Genomic DNA, 24,241 nt, shown 5'->3' with positions numbered 1-24,241 from the left:
AGCAACTAAACAACAACAATGTGATGTCTTTAAAGACAAGAAAGGGGAAAATTCAAGAGAAAAGATGCTGATTACATGGGTTAAATGCTTCTTAGAGGTCAAGTGAAATGCATGCAAGAGAAACGGCCACTGGGTCTGATACTTCTTTTGGTTACCGAAAAATCTGTTTCAAGAGCAGTGCCTGGGGAGAGGGAGGGGAAGGAGCCTGATGGGTGAGGAGAGAATGGATGTTTGAGTAGAAGGAAGGAAGAGAGAAAATGTTTGGCTATGAAAAGGGGAAGAGATACTGTGTGGTAGCTGGAAATAGATATTGGTGTCTTGAGAGTTTTCATAACGAAGAGAGATGCTAGCACAAATCTCAATGGTGATAAAGAATGATCCAGAAGAGAAGGGAAAAACTGAAATTTATTGAAGGCTTAGTGTGTTAAGAGCTTTACAAACTTTCATCCTCACAATGTTCTATGGATCAGGCAGTTGAGGTTAAATAACTTGCCCAAGGTCATGCAGTTAGAAGTGGTAGAGCTGAGAGGCCAGCCTGATTTTTCTGACCCTTCATGCCTCACCACCCCATTGCACAGGCATACAGCCCCCTATGCTGAAACACCCGGGACATGCCTGTGCCCTGGCCACAACCCCTGGTGAATCAGAGTTACTGTCACGCCGGAGGAACTGGACTTTATTTTCCTCCTCCAGCACCGGAAGCACAGGCATGTCCCCCAGAACCTGAACACCCATGCAGCACAGGACAGGAGCTCTCCCAGGCCAGACGGCAGAGGCAAGCAGCAGGAGCCCCTAGAGGTAGGAGGGAGACGGATACTTCTGGGACTGTTCAGCAGGTTTCTCTGTGCGTCAGCCAGTGCAAGAGGTGCTGGGGGCTACTGTGGCCCCAGCATTCATCTGGATCTGTTCAGTGTTGGGGGACACCTGGGTCAGAGCCCAGTCTCCCGGCTGCCCCCATTGAGGCTGAGGCTGTGGGGACGGGTAGCACGCTCCAGCCTGCGGCCGGACAGGAGACGCCTCAGGGAGGAGCCAGAGCTCAGGTCGCCGCAGCTGCGAAGGTGGAGGCTCTCTCGGCCTGGCCGGCCCCAGGGGCTCCGGGGCACCTAGATAGGGCCACAGGAGAGAGCATCAGTGTGGCCCCTAACTCGAAGTTCCAGGCTTTCCTGGGTGTCTTCCTTGGCTCCCCTGACTCTACCTGTTTATGCCCATGGGCTCCATTCCCATTGGGATCTGGGGCCTTCCTGGACATCTGGAGGAAACGGGTGACCAGGCCCCGGCCTGGCCAGCTGCCCTTCAGGTCCCCCAGGGAGTGGGCTGGTGCAGGGCCCGAGGGCAGGGGGACCTTCTGGAAGGTGGGCACAGGGCGCCGCTTCTCTGCTGAGCGGGCACGGAGCAACTTGGGGGAAGGGCAATGGGCTAGACGGAAGAGGCAGGCTTCAGAGCAGAGCCCTGGAGAGAGAGAGAGGGAGAGTGGGTGGAATGGGAGGTGCAGAAAAGGCCAGGCAGCACTGCCCTATCCCCCACCCCCTGGGCACCAACAATGTGCCTAACCTGTATCTGCAGAGGAAACGGAAGCAGCTTCTTCCTCAAGCACTTTGGTATAAAGGTCCCTGAATTCAGCTGAAGAAGAGGGGAGAGAAACACGGACGGAGTTGGGAGTGCGCTGTAGACACCCCCACCCATCTCACCGCCCTCCTGAGAACCCAAGCCCAGCTCCTACAGCCCACTCCCAACCAAGGGGGCATTGTCACTGCCCATGTCTGCCAGCAACTAGATGGAACAATCCACCAAATCAGGGACTAAGGCGCCATCACTCTCTGCTGCATCCTCCCCAGTCCCTGGCACATAATGGTAATGACAAGCATGTTCTGTGCCAGGGCGGAAGCATCTGACCTGCATCTCTCCTCAGTAATGCCACAGTATGTATGGTGAGGTGCTGTTATTATACCCATTTTACAGGTGAGAAACCAAGGCTGGAAGGAGTAGGTAACTAACCCAAGCTGGGGCCTGTGAGACTGGGTTCCAACAACCAAATGCTCTTTTTTTAACCACTAAGCTACTGACTGGTGTGTTTTTCACGGGTGACATAAGTGTCTGATGTAGGTGTGAATCAGAATTTCTGCCTCCTCAGAAACCCCAGTAACGTCCCAAATCCTGGCGGGCATCATTGGCCCTCTCACTCCCAGTGCCTACCCTCTCCTGAACGTCGTGGGGGCTCACCAGTGTTGCTGGAGGTGGTGATGCCTGGGTCACTGTGGGACCGTGGCAGCAGCAGCGGTGGTGGGGGAGCCGGGTGAGGAGGCCGGTGCCCCGGCGGGGTGAGAGAACCTGAGCTATCGCTGAAGCGGCGAGCTGGGGCTCGGGGGGAAGGGGCCGCAGCTGGCCGGCTGCCTCCCCGGGGGACCCGCCGCCTCAGCTCGGGGAAGCAGGGTCCCACCCAAGGCGGCCAGCCCTCCAGCCGGTGGCAGCTGCGGGCTGCTGTGGGGGCACCCAGTGGGGGTGGGGCTTCGGGGGCAGAGCAGGAATAGGAGCGGGCTGCCCTTGGGGGCCGCCGGGGAAGGGGGCTGTCCTCGAAGGGGCCCCGAAGGCCGCAGTCCAGGCTGAGGCAGTAGCCAGCGCGGCTGCGCTGAATAGAGCGGAAGAGCACGTAGTCAACGGAGCGCACGGAGCCCTGCAACTCCAGTAGGCACGAGTCCTCCGATGGGCTGGAGCCCCCCGGGAGGTCGCCAATGGCAGACAGCACCAGAGACCCGCTGTCCATGGACACTGTGGGCAGTAGGGGCGGCTGGGTAGCATCAGCCTGGCCAGGCGAGGCAGCGCCTCTTTCCTCAGGGCAAGCCCCTTGGGGGCCAGCCTGCCTCCAGTGTTATCTCAGAGGAGACCACTAAGTCCAGGATTCCAGGAAAACCCAGCCCTCGCTTGTCACTCAACCACCAACTCAGTCTAATTTCTGCCCTGCCCCCCACCAGCTCCGCTATCCCAGGCGTCCCAGTCTTGGTCCACCCTCCCTACTTTCTGCTCACCGTCTACAATGGAGGCCACTCGCTCGCAGATGCAGGAGCCATCATGCAGCTGAGGATCAAACAGAGTGGCCTGCAGAAGACACAAGGGTCAAACATCCAGCCCTGCACACCGACATGGCCACCCCATAGGCTTGACAGAGCTCTGGAGACCTAGATTCCAGTCCAGCTTTGTCACTTTGTCCAAGTCACTTTATGTGGGCCTCAGTTTCCACGTCTGTAAAATGGAAATAATAGTTCTTACCCCACCCACCTCACTACCTTCTCAGGCAGATCAAAGAGACAGTGGATGTTCTAGTGCTTTAGATCACGAGAACTAGTATTATCTTTATCCAGTACCAGCAGCTCACTCAGATTTTTCAGGCTCTATCTTGGACTCCCCAGCCTGCACCAAGCCCTGCTCTCACCTGACTGTCTCCTCGTAGCCCCATGACGGCCTCATAAGAAGGGGGGCAATCAGTAGGGTACAAGGGCACTGGGCTGTCCATGGAGCCATTGTAGGTGATGCTGGCAGAAGGAGGGAAAGGGTCAAAGCCTGGAAAAGAACTATTCTGAAAAGATCCCTCCCCACCAATCTGGCCCCAGCCCCAGTCTCCTTCCTTAGTTCCCCCATTAGGACTCTGCCTGGCCTCACCTCTGCGCGTCTGTTTCCGAGCTGCAGGTATACTCTGGGGGGTAGTATGGTGGCGGGGGCACGGGTGGTACAAATTCCTCCAGGTCCAGCATGGTGTGCAGGAGAGGGTCTGGGGGCGAGGAGGTACAGCCCAGAGGCCCCAAAGGGCCTGAGACTGAGCGTTCAGGTGCCAACTGCTGGGGAGCAAGCAGGTCAGCAAGCTTGGATTCTGGGAACACAGCTCCTTGATTCCCACATTCCTCTCTCCTCTACATTTTCTGACCCTGCCCCCTCCAAGAAGCTCAGTTCTGGCCCCTTCCTTTGCCAGAACAGGTTCCTCTTCTAACTGCCCCAGCTGAGGACCTTCACCTCTTACCCTGCCCATCTAGAAATTCCTCCTCTTAATGGACTCTTCTGCACCCAGAATCACTCTCTGTTCTATCCCCACCAGAACATCAACCCGTTATCCCTGCCCCCATCTAAGACCTTCTGGACTCCGCCCAACTTTTAGTCCCATTCTCCAATGCCCTGGGGCTGACATCACACACTTCTGTTACTCCCAGTGATTCCCCTCCTCACCCTCCCTCTTAAATATTCCTACAGTCAACATGCCTATTAGGTGACCCACAGCCCCTGGTGCTCAAAAGCCAGCGCTGCAGCCATTCCCTCCCCCCAAGACCAGTCCCAGCACACAAACACCCCTGCCCCCAGCCTACCTTCTTGGCCTTGACCCCAGCTTCCCACTCACCGTGTGCACAAGGTCCAGGGAGAAGATCTGGATGCAGCAGACAATGGCAGAGAGGGTACAGATTATGGCGGCACAGATGGTGAGCCCACAGACGCTGAAGAGTAAGTTCTGGGGAAGGCGAGAGAGAGGAATGTGAGAGGAGCCTAGGGTGCAGTAAGTCCCACATATTCAGGGCCTGTGAGGACTCAGGAGGAGACACAAGAGCCAGAGCCAGGAAGATGGTGGGAGGGAAAGGAATGGTGGAGATGGGGGTGCATGCTCACCTTGAGGGCCCCTCGGGCTTCATCACAGGTGGAGTTAAGAGCAATTTTCAGTTCCTGCCCCGACTCTGGACAGGGCCTGAGAAGACGAACAGAGGGGCAGCACACGCAGACCTTTCCATCCTGAGTGGGAGTGGAGAGAGTGAGGCAGCCTGAACCCGGACAAGCCAAGCTGTTCCACACACCTCCCCCAACTAGCACACTCAGGCTTTCCCTCCTCAGATCTCACCAAGTTGCATTCTTGGAAGTCTCGGGCCAGCTGAGCGTTTTTACAGGAGAGAACAGAGCCGGCCATGCTGAGCATGACACAGAGCACCGAAAGCAAGGAGAAGAAGGAGATCTGGGGAAAAGAGGGCATAGACTCAGGGCTGAGACCCCCAAAATACCCTCTACCACAAATGGAGCCACTCTCATGCACAGGCTTTTATACCTAGTCAACATGAATGGAAGGGTCAGTTCCCTTCTTGGGGACATAAATGGGCATCCCCTCAGGTGCTAGGCACCTGCCTCCCAGTGGGCATCAGACCCTGGCACCTACCACTAGAGTGAACGGCCGCTTCCAAGACACGATGCCAACAACCCCGGAAAACGCCAGCTGGGGATAAAGCGGGCACAGGCTCAGCATGAAGGGGAGGCACCTGGGTGAGCCCCGCACCAGGAGAGGCCAGGATTTGGACTGGCAGCTGGTGTTGAGGGGTGGGGCCCAAGGAGCCTCCCCCACCCAACAACTGTGCACCCAACTCACCGAGAACCCAGCCCAAGACGGGCAGGATCTCTTGACGCTCTCGGTGGTGGTGATGGAGGAGGCCACCATGCTGAAGGTGACCACCAGGACGCCCAGGAGCACCTGAGCCAGCCCCAGCGTGAGCAGGGCCTGTAGCCAGGGTCGGTGGAGGCGGAGGTGTGTAAGGCCCCGAGTGCTGGGCCGGCTAGTCAGCGAGCGGCTGGAATCGCTAGGCGAGGGCATCATGCCTGCCGCCCGGTTGCCTGAGCCTTGCTCGGCACCCCCTGGCGCTTGGGAGCATCTCAGAGGTGCCCAAGGCCCCGTCCTTCCTCCTCTCCACCCCCCTCCCTCTAGAGCCCACCCCCTGACTGGGTCCCCTGAGGCATGGCCCAGGGACTCCAGCTGGGGGGGAGTCCAAGGGGGAGGCCTCACGGAGGGGCCGCGGAGTGCTCCCTCCCCACCACGGGTACTGGACGGGCACCGTGCCCGTTACGGCGATGAGGACGCGAGGGCACCGGCTCATCGCATCTCCCTAGGGAAGAGGGGCGCCGAAAAGGGCCGGTCCGGGAGTGAAGAGAGGGAGACGTTCCAGAACCGGGAAGGGTGGGAAGGGTAAAAGGCGAGAAGGATGGGAAAGAAGTCTAGAGAAGAGGGTCGGGTCGGCGTGGGGTGACTCTAGAGGCGCGGTCGGTGTGCCTTCAGAGTGTCCAGTTGGATCCGAGGCCGCCTGGTGGGGAGAGGCTGCGGCGCCGCCGTCTCTAGGGTCGCCAGCCCCACTCCCCTCCCCACCACGCTCCTGCTCCCCTAGCTCAGGCTGCAGCAGGTCCAGGACTGGAGACGGGGGATGGGGGATGAGATGGTGCGGGAGGAGGGGCGTGGTACGAGGGCGAGCGCGGTGCACCCCGGGAGTTGTAGTCCCAGTCGGAGACCCTGGGGGGAGAGGGAGGGGGAGAGGAAGAGGGAGGGACGGGGCGGGATGGGGCGGACGGCCGGGCGAGCTGGCCGCCCCCGCTGGTCTGGAGCAGAGCTCCGGCCCCGTAGGGCCCGAGCTAAAGCTTTCGGCGCCTACTTGGGCCCCGCCCAGCCTCTCATGCCCCTCGGCCGCTGCGTTCCCAGCAGAGGTAGCGGCTCTTTCTTAAAGGAGAAAGTCATTAAAGGAGCGGGGTGGAGAGCGAAGTTCCCTGGCAGCTCCGCGATTCCACGCCCAACCGGGGACTTCCCTCCCACTTCCTGCGCCAGCCAGTAGGCTCTGCTGTCCCGCCGCCACAGCTCTCTAAGGCCAGGTCCGACCTTCCCTCCAGAGTCCACAATTCAGCTTCCACTCCAGTCGCCTCCACTTTATCTTCTGTAAGACCTGCTACTGCTTCTAAGTTGCTTCAGTCGTGTCCGACTCTGTGCGACCCCATAGGCGGCAGCCCACCAGGCTCCCCTGTCCCTGGGATTCTCTAGGCAAGAGTACTGGAGTGGGTTGCCATTTCCTTCTCCAGTGCATGCAAGTGAAAAGTGAAAGTGAAGTCGCTCAGTCGTGCCCGACTCTGTAAGACCTAGTTCCCATTAAAATTCCAGAAACGGGGATTTGTGTTCCAGTTCCATTTTCTTTTTATTTAAATAACCGAAGCAACAGCCTTGGCACAGCAGAGGGAAGCGGGTCGGGTGTGTAGTTGTGGCAGCAGTGTGGCCTGATCGAGGGGTGGGAGGGAAGCAGTGACTGGGTCACGGTGGGCTCCCCACACCCTTAAGTCAGGTTCAGCAGTCATGGCTGTATGATTGGGGGTACTATAGTGGAGACATCAAACAGTGATGTCTCAAAGTCCCAGAGACCTCAGGGATGGGGGCTAGTCGCCTCCCTCAGTGGAAGGGCCAGGGCATCCCAGTTAGGGGTCACGGGGCCCGGAAGGCATTTTCTGCAGCCCCAGCGGCTGCATTGGCAGCTGCGGTTCGCACCGCAGGGTTGGAGAAGACACCAGCTGCAAACTCTTGCTGGGCCTTCTGAAAGCTGGCACCTGTGCGGCGATACAAAGAGTGGATCTGCAAGTAGAAAGCACAGACTTTACAGCATGTTCCAGCCACTGTTAATCCCACTCCAATCTAATACCATCAGGACCACTCACCAGCCTGTAGCTCTAGCTTTTCCTTCCTGGCTCCCTACCAACACACACGCACACCTACCCCTACAACCCCCCACCCCCGCCCTCCGCCGCTCAGGTCCATTAGCTGAGAATCCTTCCATCTGCCTGGCCCTCCCCAGTTGCTCCTGAATGTTCCAGTCAAGTCCCCAGGGACACATGATATCACTCTCCAGGCCCCACCTACAGCCCCTCACCCGCTTCAGCATAACAATTCCCAGCACAGCAATGCCAGTGAAGAACAGGGCAACCAGCAGCATGAGTACAGCTACAGCTGTGTTGACCTTCAGCACCACCAGGGCAGAGATCCAGCCACTGTGAGGAGGAGAAAATACACGGAAGTGAGGAGAACTGCTCACAGTTAGGTCCCAGTCCTTCCAGCTTCTCCACTGGTCCCGTCTTCATCAAACCAGGGGCCGTTTCCCTGTGGGCCTGGCAGCTTGCCATGCACTACAGTCCCAAACTAGTTTAATCTCAGCTTCTGAACCATCCTAGCTCTCCAAGCTCTTCCAGACATCCTCACTCCAAACAGACCTTTCTGTTGAGGATGCTTCCTCTTCAACATGTGTAAACATGCCTCCTCCAGGAAGCCTCCTCAGACTGAGCATGTCCAGCCAGCTTTCCCTTAATCTGTCTGTTGACAGTACTGTCTGGGCTCTCTATCATGGAGGGTGTCCTGTACCCCTATTAAATCAGCATCTCCCAAGGATTAAAACCACAGTTCCTTTTTCTGAACAACTCCAGTACCCAATGCTGACTTGATCAAAAGGAGTGGGAGGAAGGGGTTAGCGTAAATGGCAGTCTCACAGACCTGAACCCCCAACCTGGGATGCCAATGGCCTGGAGGACAAACAGAACATCCTGGACGAAGAAAATGAAGAAGAAAACGAAGAAATTGAATGAACTGTCACTCCTGCAAAGAGAAAAAAATGGGAAGTGTAGGCAAAGAATCAGGGTTGTAGGAGCAGAAAGGGGCCCCTCCAAGTCCCCTCCCTGCCATCATCCCCACTGCCCCTTCTTACCGGAAAGCCTTGTACATGGGGCGATACCAGCAGACGAAGGAGCAGGGAGTGAAGAGGAGGATCCAGAGGATAGAGAGCCCAAAGCCTGAGCCATTGCTGGTCTCCACACAGAAGCTGGCCAGGCAGGCAAGAAAATTCAAAAGAAGAGCCAGAGTGCTGCCTAAGGGTCAGAGGGACAGGATGATGGGTCAGTGAGAGCTCCTTCTCTGAGAAACCCACCCCACAACCCTCACCGAATGCAGCAGAGTAGGGAAAGGAAAGCAGCTTCCACCTTCAGAGGATCCTCAACAGGGGAGACAACCAGCAAATCTCAACTATGTGTCATCCTGTTTGCAAACTTTTAAAAGGATCCAGAATACATTTATGCATATGGACAAGGAGAAGGGGGAGAGAGCAAGAACGTACATTTGCTAGAAGACTGGAGAATAAGTTCTGAGTACTGTAAAAGGAGTAATCCGGAAAATGCCAGAGAAATGAGCCTTCAATGATACTTCATTCAAAGTATCTAGTTCTGGGCGAGTGAGCTCCAGGAAAAGGAATGATGTACAACTTACTGCCTATACTTTTCCTTCAAAAAGGTTTCTGACTACTCACACATCCAGAGGTAGTACATGGTGGATACTGTCTTCTGAAATTCTTGGGGGATCTCCATGGAGATGTCCTGGAAAAAGCAGGGCTGAACTGGGCAAAAAGAAGGTAGAGGGGGCCAATTGTTCTGTCGAGCTGTAAGGCACAAAAAGAGCAGGAGGGTCCCACTAGTGAGACAGAGACCAACAAATCACTCCCCCTTCCTTTTACCCCTGGATTTTCTATTTCCAATTCAAGAGTTCAAGAAGACAAGGGCAAATAGGGAAAATTATATTAGTAGTGTTTATTATGACTTTTGTTTACTATGGCTTATAACTTCTAACCACTATGCCCAGGATTTGGGCATCTATATAACTATATAGTTATCTATATAACTTTGTTTAACCTCACAACAATCCTGTTAAACAGGTACCAACATTATTCTCATTTTACAAGTAAGGAACCTGAGGCACTCAAGATTAAGTAACTTGCCTAAGAGCTCATCCTTAATAAGCCACTGCACCCAAATTCAAACTCTGCAATCTGGCTCCAGTGCCCATGCTCTGAGCTCCTTTTTTTGAGACTTCAAAGCTGTCAGATGCCCTCCACAACCCCATCAAGGATCCACTTACTAGCTGTGCTGCCCAGGGCAGCATGCTGGAGTTCTCGCTCCCTTCGGTCCAACTCCTCTGCCTTTCGGTTGAGCTCCTCCTGTTTCTTTAGCAGCTCAGCTGTGGCTGCTGCAGTTGAAGCCTGCCCAGTAAGAGCAGCCGGAGATGTGAGTCCTGAACCTCAGGGATGCCCTCTCCCCATACCCGTACCTATACGCCCTCCTACCTGGGTGCTGTAGGAGCCATAGTTCTTGGGTTCTGTGGGGCTGAGTTTTCTTGAGGACTGCAAGGGTGGAGCTGAGGGTGGAGCTATCGGAACAGGGGCAGGAGGCTCATAGCTTGGTGGTGGCTGTTGAGTTTGGAAAAGACCTTAAGCATCATCTAGTCCCTCATAACACAGAAGGCTAGAGTCTACTTGAATACCTTTAGACCTAAAACTCATTACCTAAAGTGGCAGCCCTTCCCCCAGTTATTAGAAAGCTATTGTGTTTATATCAGAGAACTAATAACTTGCAGCTACCCTCACATCAAGTTCCTTAGCCAAGATTCAAAGCACTCATCTACGAAATAAACCTCCTTAAACTTTTTAAAAAACTCTTACATTTTTCTATTCCAGTGAGACAACCAGGTCTAGTCTTCTTCATCCCTTGCTTTCTAATTGTGTACCTAAGCATACTGTTTCCTCAACTCCAACCAAGCCCATCCCTTTTCATCTTTAAAAAAGCCTCCCCAGACAGGGTCTCTTCATCAGGCCCTGATAGAATCCAGGTAATCCCAAGACTGACATTTAGAGCTCAAACTGAGATCTCTGGCCGTGATGTCTTTAGATGGGTTAGGCATCCCATGGCAGACTGGCCTCTTCTAGGGAGCCAAGATCACGGTGCTTCTTCCTTCTTTTGCGTGCAGAAAAGTCTCCTGGACCTCAACACAGTGGCCTTGTTGGCATACCCTACCCTTCCCGGGCTTCCTGTGCTCTCCAGAATCTCACCTCCCGGGTCTCAAAAGGGTTGTAGACGTCAAGAGTAGCATAGTGCGTGCTGGGTCGATGCTGGATCACAGCTGGGTCCTGTGGGCAGAGAACTGCGGCTCAGTTGGCACCTGGTGCCTCTGCGGGAACTCATAGGGGCCTCTTCTCAATTGCTGTGGCTCCAAGAACTGCAGCTTTGGGCCACGCTCTTGTCCCAATGTATCTGCCCCCAACCTTTCACCCCACACTACCAGTACCAGCGCCTTAAGGGGCAGGGCCCGCCCCCCAAGGATGCTCACTGGTTTGGAGTCGTCGTCACACCCACGTGGCGGCCCTTCCTCGGATCAAATGTCACGAACAGGAATACAAGTTAGCCCGACCCTCTAGAACCGAGAAACCACCCCAGCCGCCTAAAAGGGGCCGGCGCAAGTCACCTGAAAGGGGTTGTCAAGCTCGCCGGGCTCGGCGAAGGGGTTTCCACCGTCTCTGCTTTGAGCCATGTTTGCAACTTCGGCTTGGGCCGCCCCCTGCCCTCCACGCCCCTGCCGCGGCAGTGGCGGCGGCAGCGGCTCTCAGAGCTCCCTCCGCTCCGCTCTTCTCGGTCCGCCCCGCTTCCCTGTGCACGGATTGGTTGTACCGACCGGAAGGGTCACAAGGATCCCCGCAGCAGCAGCGAGTTGCGCCTGCGTCTCGAATAAAGGAAAAGAAGGAAGTGCCCCACGTGACACCTCTAACTCGGTCTCAGTAGCCAAGTACCGCCCCTTCCCCACGTAACTTCCTTCGATTAACGAACTACACATCCCAGTAGGCCTCGCGTTAGAATCGCGATCCGTCCTAGCCTTCGAAAGAGAAGTATGATAGGAGTCCTCTGACCGGTGGTGGCGGTATCCCAGGAGCCCAGTTCAGGAAGTTTTTTATCTGCATTTCTGACCCTACCCTGGGGCCCAGCTATACTAACCGAACCTCTTTCCCAAACCTCATTATTCCAGATCAAATATGTGCTAACTTTACAACCCTTTCTTACAGTCAAATGTTACCCACCCATCGCTCAGATAAACTGGTAGCCTGAGGTTAATTTTGAAGGGTAAGATGGGACTCCCTTCGTTGCCAATCTAATCATCCCACCACCCCAGCACCTCCAAACCTCAAACTCCAGGGATGGGGGTCGGGTGAAGCACATCATTTTATTTCACAAAGACTGTACAAAATTCCTTATAAAACATGGTGTAGATGCCTTCTGGTTACCTCATTCTGCCCAGATCCAACTCAGCTGTTGAAGGGGCAGGTGAGGGTGGGAAGAGTGTGAGATGGAATAGCATTATGTACAAGGCAAGGGTTGAAGCGGTGGTACAAGTTCTTTCATATTTACACTATTTCACATATTCACAGGTACATAGGGAGCCAGGAGGAAGGAGTGAGCTCTGGCTCTGTTCTCTTGTATAAAAAAGCACCAGTGTCCTGGACTGGACACCCACTGCTGTTAAGAGACACAGGGGTGCCCAGGGACAGATCGTCACCGACTGATATCTCGACTGGAGTCCCACAACTTGGCGTTAGGTGGCTCAGCCCGAAGGCGGGCGAAGAAAGGGTGTTGAAGGGCTTCGCCCAAGGTCAGCCGCTTGGCAGGTTCATACTCTAGCATGCTTTCAATCAGATCGAAGAGCTGGTGGTGTTCCTCTGCCTCTGAGGTCAAATACCGCTGGTGGTGGAGGGCAGGAAAAAGGTGAGGCATGGTGCCTTGTAAGCCCTGCCTTCTTCAAGGCCCTAGCTTTCAATCCTGAAGGACCAAGGCTCTGCTCGTGACCATATGATGCTACTTGACTAGGACCACACCAGGGCCATTTCTGATGTTACAGCTCAACCTGCCTTCCCACTAGCACAATTATTCCTTCATACTCTCTGAAAGTTCTACTTATTTTTATCCTTGACAACTTCATGAATCTTCTTTAGCTCAATAAAATGTAAGCTCTTCAAAGGCAGTTTATTTTCTCTGGTTGGCTCAAGAAATAAATGGCTGTCTAACCTCATTCCTTCCATAAAACCACTCCCTTTCTCTCCTATCAACAAAAGATGTCTTCTTTCAGTTTTCCTCCCCTTGTTTACTAACTCTTTGCTTGTGAAAGGCATTCCAGGGGCAAAACACCTTAAGAAGAAAGGGACCTCTGGGTGGTGGGCACTATTCACTCCCAGTCCGGCTCACCCGAAGTGGTTTGCAGTTTTCTCGAACGTAGCGCCCAGCTGATGTGTTCTCATCCCAATCCAGGCGACCCCGATAAAAATATTTCTGCTTCCTAGAGGGGAAGGGGGAAGTTAAGGAATCAGGAGGTTCCTCTTGTTATGGGATTAATTTCCCTTATTCTCCCATCTGAAAGTAGCTGAGGGCAAGGCAGGTGTTGAAGACAAGAAAATGTGATAGAGACCAATTCTGTGGCGAGAAAAGGAGAAGGGTTACATTCCTCCCACTCCAGGTTTACCTTGTCTTTCGGATCATCCGGGAAGGGATGGGACCCAAGATCCTTTCCATCATGGCTAGATGCTCTCTGTTGTCATGGGTCTGGGAAACAAAGACAGAACTGAGCAAGGGACTGAGAAGGGATGCTGGGGTCTAGCTGCTAGGAAGCTAAGCAATGTGGAGGAATGAACAGGCAGGTTCTCAGCAGAGAAGGAAATCAGGTAGAAGAATGCCTGGTGGTCTCATAAGACACCCAACCACTTACTTGGAAGAGGGTGAAGCCAACATAGTATTCGAAGATGATACAGCCTATACTCCACACATCACAAGGCTGAGACCAGCCCAACTCTAGGTAAGGATGGGAAGGAAAGGTATTATGAGGCTCGGGGCCCCCCTCACCACCATACCACCTCACATACTTGGACAATCTTGTCCTTCCCCCTCTTACCAAGAATGACCTCTGGCGCTCGATAATGGCGGGTGGAGACAATGGTACTATGGTGCTCATGGTCGAAGGTGGCACTGCCAAAGTCTACTACCCGCACAGCTGTGCTCTTCACACTGCGCTCATCCCGCTTCTAGGAGGCAAAGCAGGAAAAACATGAACCTCTGCACCGAGACTGAGAGAAAAAACAGACCAAGATTCTGCTGCTATTCTCTAAAGTGCTTCTGAGCCTTAAAAAACCAACTCTGACCTCCTGCCTGCTCCCACACATGTCTTCTGCTTTTACAGCCTCCCCCATATCCATAAGATTACTTTAGGAATGGGGGAGAAAGAGGATTTAGGAGTAACTATAGAATAGCATGCATCTGAAGAGTATACCTAAGTGACTGGTATACAGTTTTTCGATAATATATAGCAGATAGCAAAGTGAGGAATAGCTTCCTTAGCTGAGATCCCCTTGATCTCCAGTTAGTCAACAGAGCTGAGCTTTCCTTATAGAAAAGAAACCAAACCAAGAACCTTGTAAGCATTTTCATTATACAGGAAAGTTAACTGAAGTTCTGCTTCCAAATTCTCTTTGAATCTAAATCTTAAATCTCTCCCTTTCCATCTATTTTGGTATTCCGTTTTTTGCAGAGCCAGAGCAGAAAGTGTGGGAGAAAAAAGTAAAAGGGAGGACAAAAAGGGCCAAGAGAAAGGCAAAGTGGCAATGGCCACCTGAGCGCACTGGCCAAGGGACAGACCCTGTCCACCTTACCTTCTCTAGGTTGTAGGTGAGCTCGTAGTCCGAATTCACAAACAGAATATTTTCAGGCTTGAGGTCCGTATGTGTCAGCTTGTTATCATGGAGGACTGCAGAGGAGGAGGCCAGGTCAGGGTTGGTCCAGGTGGCCAGAACTACCTACTACCAGCTGACCCCAAGCTTGGTCACCTAGCTCAAAGCTGGTGAGGAGGCAGGTCCGGAAGCACTTGGCTGCTTTCTGCTCTACTTCCAAATGAAATGCCTAGTCTAACAAACTCTACGCTTATTAACATAAGTTATATATATATTTTTCAGCCAATGTATAAAGATGGTTTGCTATGGTTTTTTCCGTCCCCTGGTCATACCTCGTGATATGCAGGGATCTTACTTCCCTAACCAACGGTTGAACCCTGCAACAGAGCGTGGAGTCTTAACCAGTGGACTATCACAGAAATCCCTATGAGTTGTATCTTTGTGCTTTAATGTGTGTCTATCTGACTCCTGTGAATTTACTTCTGTGAAACTGTATTATTCTGATGACTGAGGAGGATATATGTACTAGTCTGAATTCTCAACCTGGAGCCTTGGCTACCCCCTGCTCCCAGGTGGCTTGCTGAGAGCAGAGGGCACCTCAACTCTAGATGAATGCAAACCTCTAGCTCGAGGACTCTTTCTGTCTCCTTGTGCTTAGTGCCTGACTTACTTTCCCAAAGAAGGGGAGCCAAGAAAAAGAGAGGTAATTAAGAGCTCTGACTTCGAATGCTTTCCTTTCTAGCTCCTGCTAGGTTGGATGTGGAGGAGAAGCCATCAGTGATGACAGCAGTGAAGAACTTAAGTCAGAAGAGGAAGAGACGCCAACTCGACAGGATAGAAGGACTGCAGATATCGAGTCGACTGTTTAGGGGCTTCACCAGTGTACAACTGAGACCGGAGAGGTCCAGGGGAGGAAGGGGCTGCCCCAAGTCCGCCTTGGCCCACCCCACTCACACTTGACGGCCTGGCACAGCTGGAAGGCCATGTGGCGCACTTGGTGGATGGGGTAGGGCAGGTAGTTGTTGTCTTTGAGGAAATCGAAGGTGCTAAGGCCCAGAAGCTCAAAGGAGATACACATGTGGCCATGGTAGTCAAACCAGTCAAACATCTGGACACAGAGGCTGGGAAAAGAGATGGAAGGGGGATGTCTGATGAGCTCCCATCTGTCCACCACCCCTCCAACAAAGAAGGACTACTGCTGCTGATTGCACATACTTGGATAAGAACATGCCAGCTATTATCACCAAGAAAATTCAGTTCAACTACAGAATGGCCTTTCTGGCAGACCCAGGAAGAGAAGTACGACTTGACAAACTTCAAACCATTTTCCTGCAACATCTCAAACAGTTAAATAGGAGCTGCTGAGTGCCAGGCTCCAGTGTGGACCCTGAATTGTCAAACTGCCACTCCGTCAACATGACCCCAGCTCCCGCTCTTGAAATTCACTCACCATCAGCCATCTCTGGGCCCATGTTTACACCGACTTATGTCTTTCAGTAATACTCGTATTAAATTTTACATTATGCAACGTGTGTGAACAGAAAGACTATACATAAACACCTGCAACTTCATCAGCGTAGTTCTATTAAAAGCTAAAGTACTTTTTTGATGAAAAATGTTGATTCTCAGTCTTAGGGCCATTTCCAGGGCACATTCCTACAAAGGTCATCCTGAGTTGGAGTTCAACTGCAGAGCAATCTAACTGCCCTCAAAACAAGGGGAATGGATTACAGAATGTCACAGACCCTCCCTTCCTGCCCCTCCTTCCTTCCTTTCAGTAACAGTAATGTCCTACTACTCTACGATGATGAACAGAAGATGAGACAGTCTACAACTCCTCTGCCTGTCTAGTCCATGTTGGGAAGGTTTTCCCGTCTTGAGGTGTAGCCTCTCAGACGCCCCACATATTCCAGCACCGCTTACTTCTTGTTGTCAGGGTCCTTCTCATTGATTTTCTCCAGCACATTGATTTCTAGTCGAGCTGCTTCCTTGTACTTTTCCACATTTTTAATGATCTTCAGGGCAACCCGAGCCCCACCCCTACAGGATGGCAGGAAAGGCTTTTGCTGGAATCTCAAGAATATCTAAGAATGAACAGGGCTGCCTGGGGATTAAGAAATCCTATCTTTGGCTCATTAACCAAAAAAAGCCCCAGATAACCCTCACTACCTCTTTATGGCTAGCAGGTGTGGAGTCTGGAATGGGCTGACATTTACCTGCGATGGTCAACACACTGTACAACTCGGCCAAAGGTCCCCTCTCCCAAGGTGCTTACAATTTCATCTGAAATGAAAAAAGCAGGGTGGGGGAGAAGGGGGGAAGAAAGGGTGGAGAATGAGTTCAGTTTGAAGAAAAAAGGGCACAGCAATCTGGGGTGAGGAGATGAAGGAAGGGGGAACAGATACAGATGGTCACAGGGGAAGAAAACCCCTGCGTGATTCCCACCACCTTTAACCCAGGGGCCATGAGAGCTGGGAGTGGACAGCAGAGGTCAATTCTCAACAGCAACTCAAACCACCCAGATAAACAACACCACTGAGAAAAGGCAAAAGAGGCTGTGGCTTGGGTTGGCTCAGGACGTTAGGATGGCTATGGGACCATTACAGGCTATAGGATTGTTACGATTTGGCTTGTACATCGCTCTTGTAGCCAGTCCCCGACGTGGTAGATGAGGTGGCCCTCAGCGTCGTCCTCTACACTCTTGGCTCTCCGGCTGCTGTGCTGCTGTCGGGGGGCGGGGGGGGTCGGAGCAAGCCAGGTGTCGGAGCGGGGGCCGGAGGGAGGCGGGGTGGGTGGTGGAGGGGTCACCGGTCACAGGCGCCCAGCCAGGGGGGACAGACAATGATGGGGGACAGTGGAAGGGAACACGTCAGATGCAGTAAGGCGGATCGGGGTGAGAAGAGAGAGCGGCGCGCAATCCCAAGTCCCCAAACCCAAAATGGGAACGGGGAGAGGCACGGGCAGAGCGGAGAAGTGGTGTTGTTGCCAATGTCACCCACAACCCCATGCTCTACACGGTGCCCTTCCAGGCAGGCACAGGTCTCCCCTTGCTCCCACCCAAGCCCACCTGCTGAGGGGGCCAGAGTCCAGGGCTTGGGGGAAAAAGGCTGTTCAAAAGCAAGGTCCCCATTAGAAAATGGAGGCCTCTGGGGGGTGGAAGAGCTGCTCCCAACACAATAAGCCCAGCATGCCAGGGAGGGCACGGGGATTCACAAATGCTCTGTGCCCATTCACCTCTGAAGCAGATTCAGCGCCCTCCAAGAGCTGGAGAGCTTCCAAGCGAGCACCTCAGTGTTCATGCCCCAATGTTCCTCACTTACCGGGTCCCAGAGGGCTGAAGAAGAGTGGGGAGAGGAAGGGCCTGGGCTAGCACTCACCGAAGACGAACGGCTGAATGTCCGGCTGCGCCGCCTCCGCCGTCGGTGCTTCCTACGGCTGCTGCGCTGACTGCGGTAACTGCTGTTCTCCCGGTGGTACTCGTAGGAATGCCGGTAGTCTGTGTCATAGTAGGCTTCTCCCCGCTCTCGGCTGTAGTCGTTGCGCCTGTAGCTGCCACAGTATCGCCGGTCATACGCCCTCCGATCGGATGAACGATCGTCATAGCTGCTGTTGGACAACACACACCCTAATCAGCTGCATCTGTTCAGGTCACAGTCCTTGCCATACCATTTAACAAGGTCCCCCCTCACTGAGGAAAAGGAGTACCGTGAGAAAAGTAGTTCTCACACACTCAAGCCACTCTGAGAGGAACAAGAGCCAGGGCAGTGAAGTAACTAAGCACAGAGGATGATCCCCACATCTGCACATCACCATAACCTCTAAAAAGACATCTGCGGGACAACTCCTCCTGAGGGCCTCCTCCTCCCCTCCAGAGATGTAATGGCATGAAGAGCTGTTTCTTTCTCAAGCCATTTCTGACTGACATGCAGCTTTGCTCCGAACCATCCTTAACCCATCCATCCCACTGAACATGCGGCTGACTTATTAAAACCATGGAGATCTAACTCTGTTTTATCTATTAACTGATAAGTCATCTCAAGTTCCTAGTCCTTTGCATTTGCTTTCCCTTTGCCTACAACACTTCTCTTGTCATTCAGACAAGCTTAGATGCCACGTTCTCTGGGAAGTTTTCCCTGATCTATACATCTTGCCCCACTGCAATCAAACCTGCTGGAGGCTTCCTTAGCCCCTTTCAAACATACTTCCTCTACGATAACATTCTTAACACCACAGTGTAAGTGGGTTAAGCATCACGTAATATTAGCTACTTAGGTTGAAACTGATAAATCTTTGTTGAATAAACAAATAAGTGAGTGGGTCTAATTTGAGTTTTTCTTCCTGAACCCTCACCTCCGGGAACGGACATGGTAACTGTCTTCCCGTCGGCGCCGCCGCGTACGGTCACTGCTGCTTGACCAGGAGCGGCTTCTTCGTCGCTTATGCTTTCGGCTCCGATAATGCTCATGGTAACTCCCCCTGCTGCCTCTCTCTGAAGAGTGGTACCTTCGAGGATGAGGCATCTGTAAGGAAAGGGAAAGGAGAAATAGTAGGGGCAGAATCTGAGTTTTCAGAAATCCCCTCCAAGGACTGGCTGCCCTAGAAATGCTGTTTTCTGCTCTTCAATTCCAACTTTTTTTTTTTTTTTAAACCACTCACAACTCCTCAGTCTTCCTCTGGGCTTACAATTTCTCCTTGATAGAGTAGTATACTAACTCTGGTTGAAAACTTTAGGAATCTTCCTCCTACTCAGCTCATTGCTCTGTTCTGATTTTCCTCAAACAGGGTCTCATGATGACACTCCGGTCTGGGCCACAGCTCGTTACAGGTGAGACTGTGCAACTCACGAAGACTGCAACAATTCATCCTTGGCTGTTATCTAGGGTAGATCTGTAGCATTCTGAGTTCCTCACAACTCAAAGAGAATGATGATTTACTATACAATATTATCACAAATGTTTTACAATTACTCAAAGTGTAGATTATCTCCCCAAATAGGCCATCCATGTCCTGAGGGCAGGAATCCAGTTTCCCAGGTTTCCAGGTATAGTTGTGTAAACCAAATATAAGTAAGTTTCAGGAATCTGGGTTTGGCCCTTTGAACTATCTCAATCATTTCTCACATCACTGGCCAAATCTCCCATAGTCTTAATACAATACAGGAGGCTCCAGGCTGCAGTCAGCTTCTCATCCAGCCTCCCCGCTTTTGTGCTTACTAAGTACAGAATAACTGATGTTTAATTAATATCAGTACCAGAAAATTAAGTTGGCCACCTTTCAGTGATTGGATTGAAATGGCATGATGCACAAACTCTTTTTTTCCTTCAAGGAAAGAATCAGAGAGAAGTCAGTCAAAATCAGGGAAGATGAGACTAGGACAGAATGAGATAGATCCAAAGATAGGGGGGACAGAAGTCTTGTTGGGTGGGTGGGGGTTTTTCAGCATTAGGTGCGGAAAAGGCTTAAGAGGCTCCAACATCTGGTTCCCATTTTGAGCTACTTCTCAAATTGAGGAGGAGGGTGGCATTCGATTCATTCTCGGCCCAATAGTGCTTAAGACAACCAAGAAGATGCAAACACACTATTCTCCCAGGTAATCCAACTGTGCTTAGCACAGCCACACAAATGTCATCTTACCACATACACACTGCCACCAAAGTTCCTCACAGGCTTTCCTTCTCCCCATCCCCCAAGTATCTCCAGCCTACAACCTTTCTCAACTTCTTTTATCTATTTTTTCCCCTTTCTCACTTAGAAAATACAGAACTCACTCCTGAAGTCAAACTCTCTCCATATCCTCCAAGTGACACGACGGTTCTCTGGTCCAACTTTGATATTCTGCTCTTTCTCATCTCTGAAACCACTCCTATTCGCACTTCATCACTCCTTCTCCTACTTTGATCTCTCCCAACTTCCCTACTGGTCTTCCCAAAATACATCTAAGGCAGGTCGACCTTCCACCTCATCTTCCTACACTGCACCTCTGCCACTTTCCAGGTTTCAGCCCCTAGAAATGGGGCTCTAGAATGGGGCTTTTCAGCCCCTCTCCTAATCTCGTCCGGGGCCCTTGCCCCCAATCCAATCTTCTCTCCGCCCGCCCCACGGTCGCCGCCATCTTTCCGCGCGGCCCCGCGGCCCGCCAGCCCGCGCGCTCACCGTTCTGGCGGCGAGGCCCGTGCGCTTGTCCCACAGGAAGTCCGTGATGGCGGCGGCACTGCGGCCGGAGTCCCGGCACCCCCGCGGCGACGAAGTGCGGCTCCACCCCCCCAACCCGAGACCCTGGGACCTCCCGCCTAGTTCCCGGGCTCCGCTCCAGTCCCTCCCGCCCCGGCTCCGTCCCCGCCCCCAGGATTCGCTTGGCGCCGCTCGCACCGCCCCCGCCCGGGGCCCGATCCCAGCTCGGTCTCCGGCTCTGGCCTCTCCGATCCGCCGCCGCCACCGCGAGCGAGCACGTACGCACGTCCTGCGTCGCTTCCCAGCTACCCCTGGGCTCCGCCCCCCCAGGGCCGCGCACGCCTGCGCGTCCTCGCGTAGCTCGCTGCCGTCGGCCCGTTGGAGTAGAGGAGCTGCTGGGGGCGGAAGTTCATGGGGCGGGGAGAGAGTCGCCGGGGATTACCGGGCAGAGCTGCCCCACCTAGTGTCCTTCCGTTCAGTTCAGTCGCTCAGTCGTTTCCGACTCTTTGCGACCCCATGAATCGCAGCACGCCAGGCCTCTCTGTCCATCACCAACTCCCGGAGTTCACTCAAACTCATGTCCATCGAGTCAGTGATGCCATCCAGCCATCTCATCCTCTGTCGTCCCCTTCTCCTCCTGCCCCCAACCCCTCCCAGCATCAGAGTCTTTTCCAATGAGTCAACTCTTCGCATGAGGTGGCCAAAGTACTGGAGTTTCAGCTTTAGCATCAGTCCTTCCAATGAACACCCAGGACTGATCTCCTTTAGAATGGACTGGTTGGATCTCCTTGCAGTCCAAGGGACTCTCAAGAGTCTTCTCCAACACCACAGTTCAAAGGCATCAATTCTTCGGCCCTCAGCTTTCTACATAGTCCAACTGTCACATCCATACATGACCACTGGAAAAACCATAGCCTTGGCTAGACGGACCTTTGTTGGCAAAGTAATGTCTCTGCTTTTGAATATGCTATCTAGGTTGGTCATAACTTTCCTTCCAAGGAGTAAGTGTCTTTTAATTTAGGCGGTGTCCTTCCGTAGTTTTCCTCAATCTTTTACCTATTTCATGAGACTTCTGTGTCTTGTTTTGTTAGGATTGATAGGTTTGAAGTTGAAAAGAAGGGCTTGTCGTTTACGGGATGTCGCCACTCTGCTAACTTTTTGAGGCTTGTGATGTGGTGTGATTCTCCAGCATAGCCTCTAAATATTCAGTTCTTAAAAAGCAGTTCGACAACCTAACCACAGCAAAGAGGGCTCCCACCTTTCCTCTTGAACAAAAGCTATGCACTTTTGGGAGAGGGGCGGGGCATCGCCGTGGAGGTAAGGTTTGAAAAATGGAGTGATGGAGAATCAAGTGCCAAAGAAGGGAAAATTTGAGAACTTTATGTTATGTACTTACACATAATATATGAGAAGTGTAAATTTGCTGAATTAAAAAATAAAAAGAAAAAGAAGGAGGCGTTGAGAAAAACTAGGTGAGTTAAAGATGCTATAGGAGGAATTGAGTAATAATAAGGGAAATGATCAAAGTGAAAGAGGAGAGTGAAAAAGTTGGCTTAAAGCTCCACATTCAGAAAACGAAGATCATGGCATCTGGTCCCATCACTTCATGGGAAATAGATGGGAAACGGTGGAAACAGTGTCAGACTTTATTTTTGGGGGCTCCAAAATCACTGCAGATGGGTACTGCAGCCATGAAATTAAAAGACGCTTACTCCTTGGAAGGAAAGTTATGACCAACCTAGATAGCATATTCAAAAGCAGAGACATTACTTTGCCAACAAAGGTCCGTCTAGTCAAGGCTATGGTTTTTCCAGTGGTCATGTGTGGATGTGAGTGTTGGACTGTGAAGAAAGCTGAGCGCCAAAGAATTGGTGCTTTTGAACTGTGGTGTTGGAGAAGACTTTTGAGAGTCCCTTGGACTGCAAGGAAATCCAACCAGTCCATTCTAAAGGAGATCAGCCCTGGGTGTTCTTTGGAAGGAATGATGCTAAAGCTGAAACTCCAATACTTTGGCCCCCTCATGCAAAGAGTTGACTCATTGGAAAAGACTCTGATGCTGGGAAGGATTGGGGGCAGGAGGAGAAGGGGATGACAGAGGATGAGATGGCTGGATGGCATCACCGACTCGATGGACATGAGTTTGAGTGAACTCCGGGAGTTGGTGATGGACAGAGAGGCCTGGCGTGCTGCGATTCATGGGGTCGCAAAGAGTTGGACACAACTGAGCGACTGAACTGAACTGAACTGAAGGGAAATGAAAAAAATAACCTGAGAATAACTATATTCAAGTAAAGAAATATCAGAGGGGGGCCAGGATGGAAGATAATCAGATGGTGCTTACATCAGTTGGCCAGAAATAGTTTAGAAAAAGTTCCTAAAATAGATGAGGAAGGATAATAAAGAGGTGAGGAGGCAGTGTAGTTCACTTCCTCTTCCATGAACACTTTGCCTTATTCATTCAACAACTATTTACTAAGTGTCCACTTTGTGTTCAGCATTGTGTCAGGTATAAGGCTCCTGTTCTTCAGAGCTCCATAGTCTAATGGAAGAGAAAGACCTTCTGTTCATAAAATAATGGCAGCCTTGTGACAAGAGCTGTTATGAACAGTGGTGCCCTGGTCACTGTAGGAAAGCTGTAGACTAGACCCTAGCTTGAGAAAAAAAAGAGTTATAAATGCGTGTCTAGGTTTCCTAGAGGAGATGACATCTGAACCAACTGTTGAAAAGCGAATTGGAGAAGACCAGGCAGAGAAAATACAAAGGTCTAGAGACAAAGCAAAACGAAGCATTTAAACAGAATTGGAGTCCTGGCTTTCAAGAGAGGAACTATCAGAAGAGAGGTTGTTAAAACTAGGTCCAGATTTTACAGGGCCTTGTATGTCATTCTAAGGAGTTTAACTGTAATCCCACAGAAGATGGGGAAGTTTGAAGGACATTAAGCAAGTAATAAAGCTACATTTGGATTTAGGAAGGTAACTCTTGGCAGACTGGAAAACTAATTTCCCTGAGAGAGTTTAGAGACCCCTTAAGAGGCATCTGAAATAATCTATGCGAACAAATTCTGAGCGCTTGAAATAAGGCAGTGACAATAAGAAGTGGAGATAAGGGGAAGAATTTGAGATATTTAAGAACTTTTAGGGAATTCCCTGCCAATCCAGTGGTTAGGACTCTGCACCTTCACTCCCAGGTTCAATCGCTGGTCAGGGAACCAAGATCCTGCAAGCTGCCCAGCACGCGCCCCGCCCCCCAAAAGAGAATTTACAGCCCTTTCCATCACATAGCGCTGTAATTTACCTGTCCTGTCTGCAAGCATAGACAAGCGCTGGCTTTATGGACAGGACTTTGTGTTCATCCTTATGTTCATCCTCAGCGTCCACTCAGTGACTGGCAGAGTTGCTCTTGGTGAGGGCTGGCAGATGAGTTTGGAAATTAAATACTAGAGGGAGCAATATGAAGAAGTCAGAGGAAAGGAGTATGCCTAGGAGAGTGTTGCGAGGAAAAAAAGTGAAATGCAGGAAGTCCTTAAGGCAGAGTGGATAAGAGGAAGCTCAAAAGCCATTCCCCATGTCTTCCACTGGTTCCCAGTTCCTCGCCCTCGCAAGCCTCACGAGCTACAGCCAGCGTCCGGTTTTCCCGCCAGATGCGGACGGCTCCGCCTCCCTGGCGCTCAGTGGATAAAAGCCCTTCAGCCCTAGACTACGCCCTCTCTGTTGGCTCTGCAGCGTTTCCCCTCCTTCTCT

General features: G+C 52.1%; 3 protein-coding genes across 7 annotated transcripts; all 3 read right to left on the bottom strand.

The window, feature by feature from the left end:
- Window positions 1–387: 387 nt before the first annotated feature.
- ENTREP3 (endosomal transmembrane epsin interactor 3) lies at window positions 388–6,798 on the bottom strand. 2 transcript variants are annotated; one of them, XM_055584064.1, is made up of 12 exons: window positions 5,387–6,798; window positions 5,180–5,236; window positions 4,871–4,981; window positions 4,645–4,764; window positions 4,382–4,489; window positions 3,655–3,830; window positions 3,428–3,527; window positions 3,024–3,093; window positions 2,221–2,766; window positions 1,552–1,620; window positions 1,196–1,449; window positions 388–1,103 (listed from the first exon to the last, which is right to left on the bottom strand). In XM_055584064.1, the coding sequence occupies exons 1-12, from the start codon at window positions 5,609–5,611 to the stop codon at window positions 930–932; spliced, it is 2,010 nt and encodes a 669-aa protein (XP_055440039.1). In that variant the 5' UTR covers window positions 5,612–6,798; the 3' UTR covers window positions 388–929. The 2 variants fall into 2 exon arrangements, with proteins under 2 accessions (XP_055440039.1, XP_055440040.1); XM_055584065.1 differs by having other exon boundaries at window positions 3,655–3,827.
- Window positions 6,799–6,940: 142 nt separating this feature from the next.
- Window positions 6,941–11,678, bottom strand: SCAMP3 (secretory carrier membrane protein 3). Its single transcript, XM_055584071.1, has 9 exons — window positions 11,093–11,678; window positions 10,680–10,757; window positions 9,918–10,040; window positions 9,713–9,833; window positions 9,108–9,236; window positions 8,514–8,673; window positions 8,303–8,404; window positions 7,689–7,806; window positions 6,941–7,393 (listed from the first exon to the last, which is right to left on the bottom strand). Exons 1-9 carry the CDS (start codon window positions 11,156–11,158, stop codon window positions 7,247–7,249), a joined length of 1,044 nt encoding a protein of 347 aa, XP_055440046.1. The 5' UTR covers window positions 11,159–11,678; the 3' UTR covers window positions 6,941–7,246.
- Window positions 11,679–11,825: 147 nt separating this feature from the next.
- CLK2 (CDC like kinase 2) lies at window positions 11,826–20,637 on the bottom strand. Of its 4 annotated transcripts, XM_055584070.1 has the most exons (13): window positions 20,484–20,637; window positions 18,681–18,850; window positions 17,708–17,936; window positions 16,967–17,054; window positions 16,547–16,613; window positions 16,254–16,370; window positions 15,285–15,451; window positions 14,313–14,407; window positions 13,559–13,688; window positions 13,376–13,458; window positions 13,133–13,212; window positions 12,859–12,949; window positions 11,826–12,357 (listed from the first exon to the last, which is right to left on the bottom strand). In XM_055584070.1, the coding sequence occupies exons 2-13, from the start codon at window positions 18,848–18,850 to the stop codon at window positions 12,172–12,174; spliced, it is 1,503 nt and encodes a 500-aa protein (XP_055440045.1). In that variant the 5' UTR covers window positions 20,484–20,637; the 3' UTR covers window positions 11,826–12,171. The 4 variants fall into 4 exon arrangements, with proteins under 4 accessions (XP_055440045.1, XP_055440042.1, XP_055440043.1 ...); XM_055584067.1 differs by lacking the exon at window positions 20,484–20,637 and having other exon boundaries at window positions 16,967–17,051; XM_055584068.1 differs by lacking the exon at window positions 20,484–20,637 and having other exon boundaries at window positions 17,708–17,933.
- Between the last annotated feature and the right edge of the window lie 3,604 nt (window positions 20,638–24,241).

This window comes from Bubalus kerabau, chromosome 6, assembly GCF_029407905.1.
Source record: "Bubalus kerabau isolate K-KA32 ecotype Philippines breed swamp buffalo chromosome 6, PCC_UOA_SB_1v2, whole genome shotgun sequence".
NCBI classification, from domain to species: Eukaryota; Metazoa; Chordata; class Mammalia; order Artiodactyla; family Bovidae; genus Bubalus; species Bubalus kerabau.
Note: the sequence above shows the minus strand (reverse complement) of the source record. Positions and strands in the feature narration are given on the sequence as shown.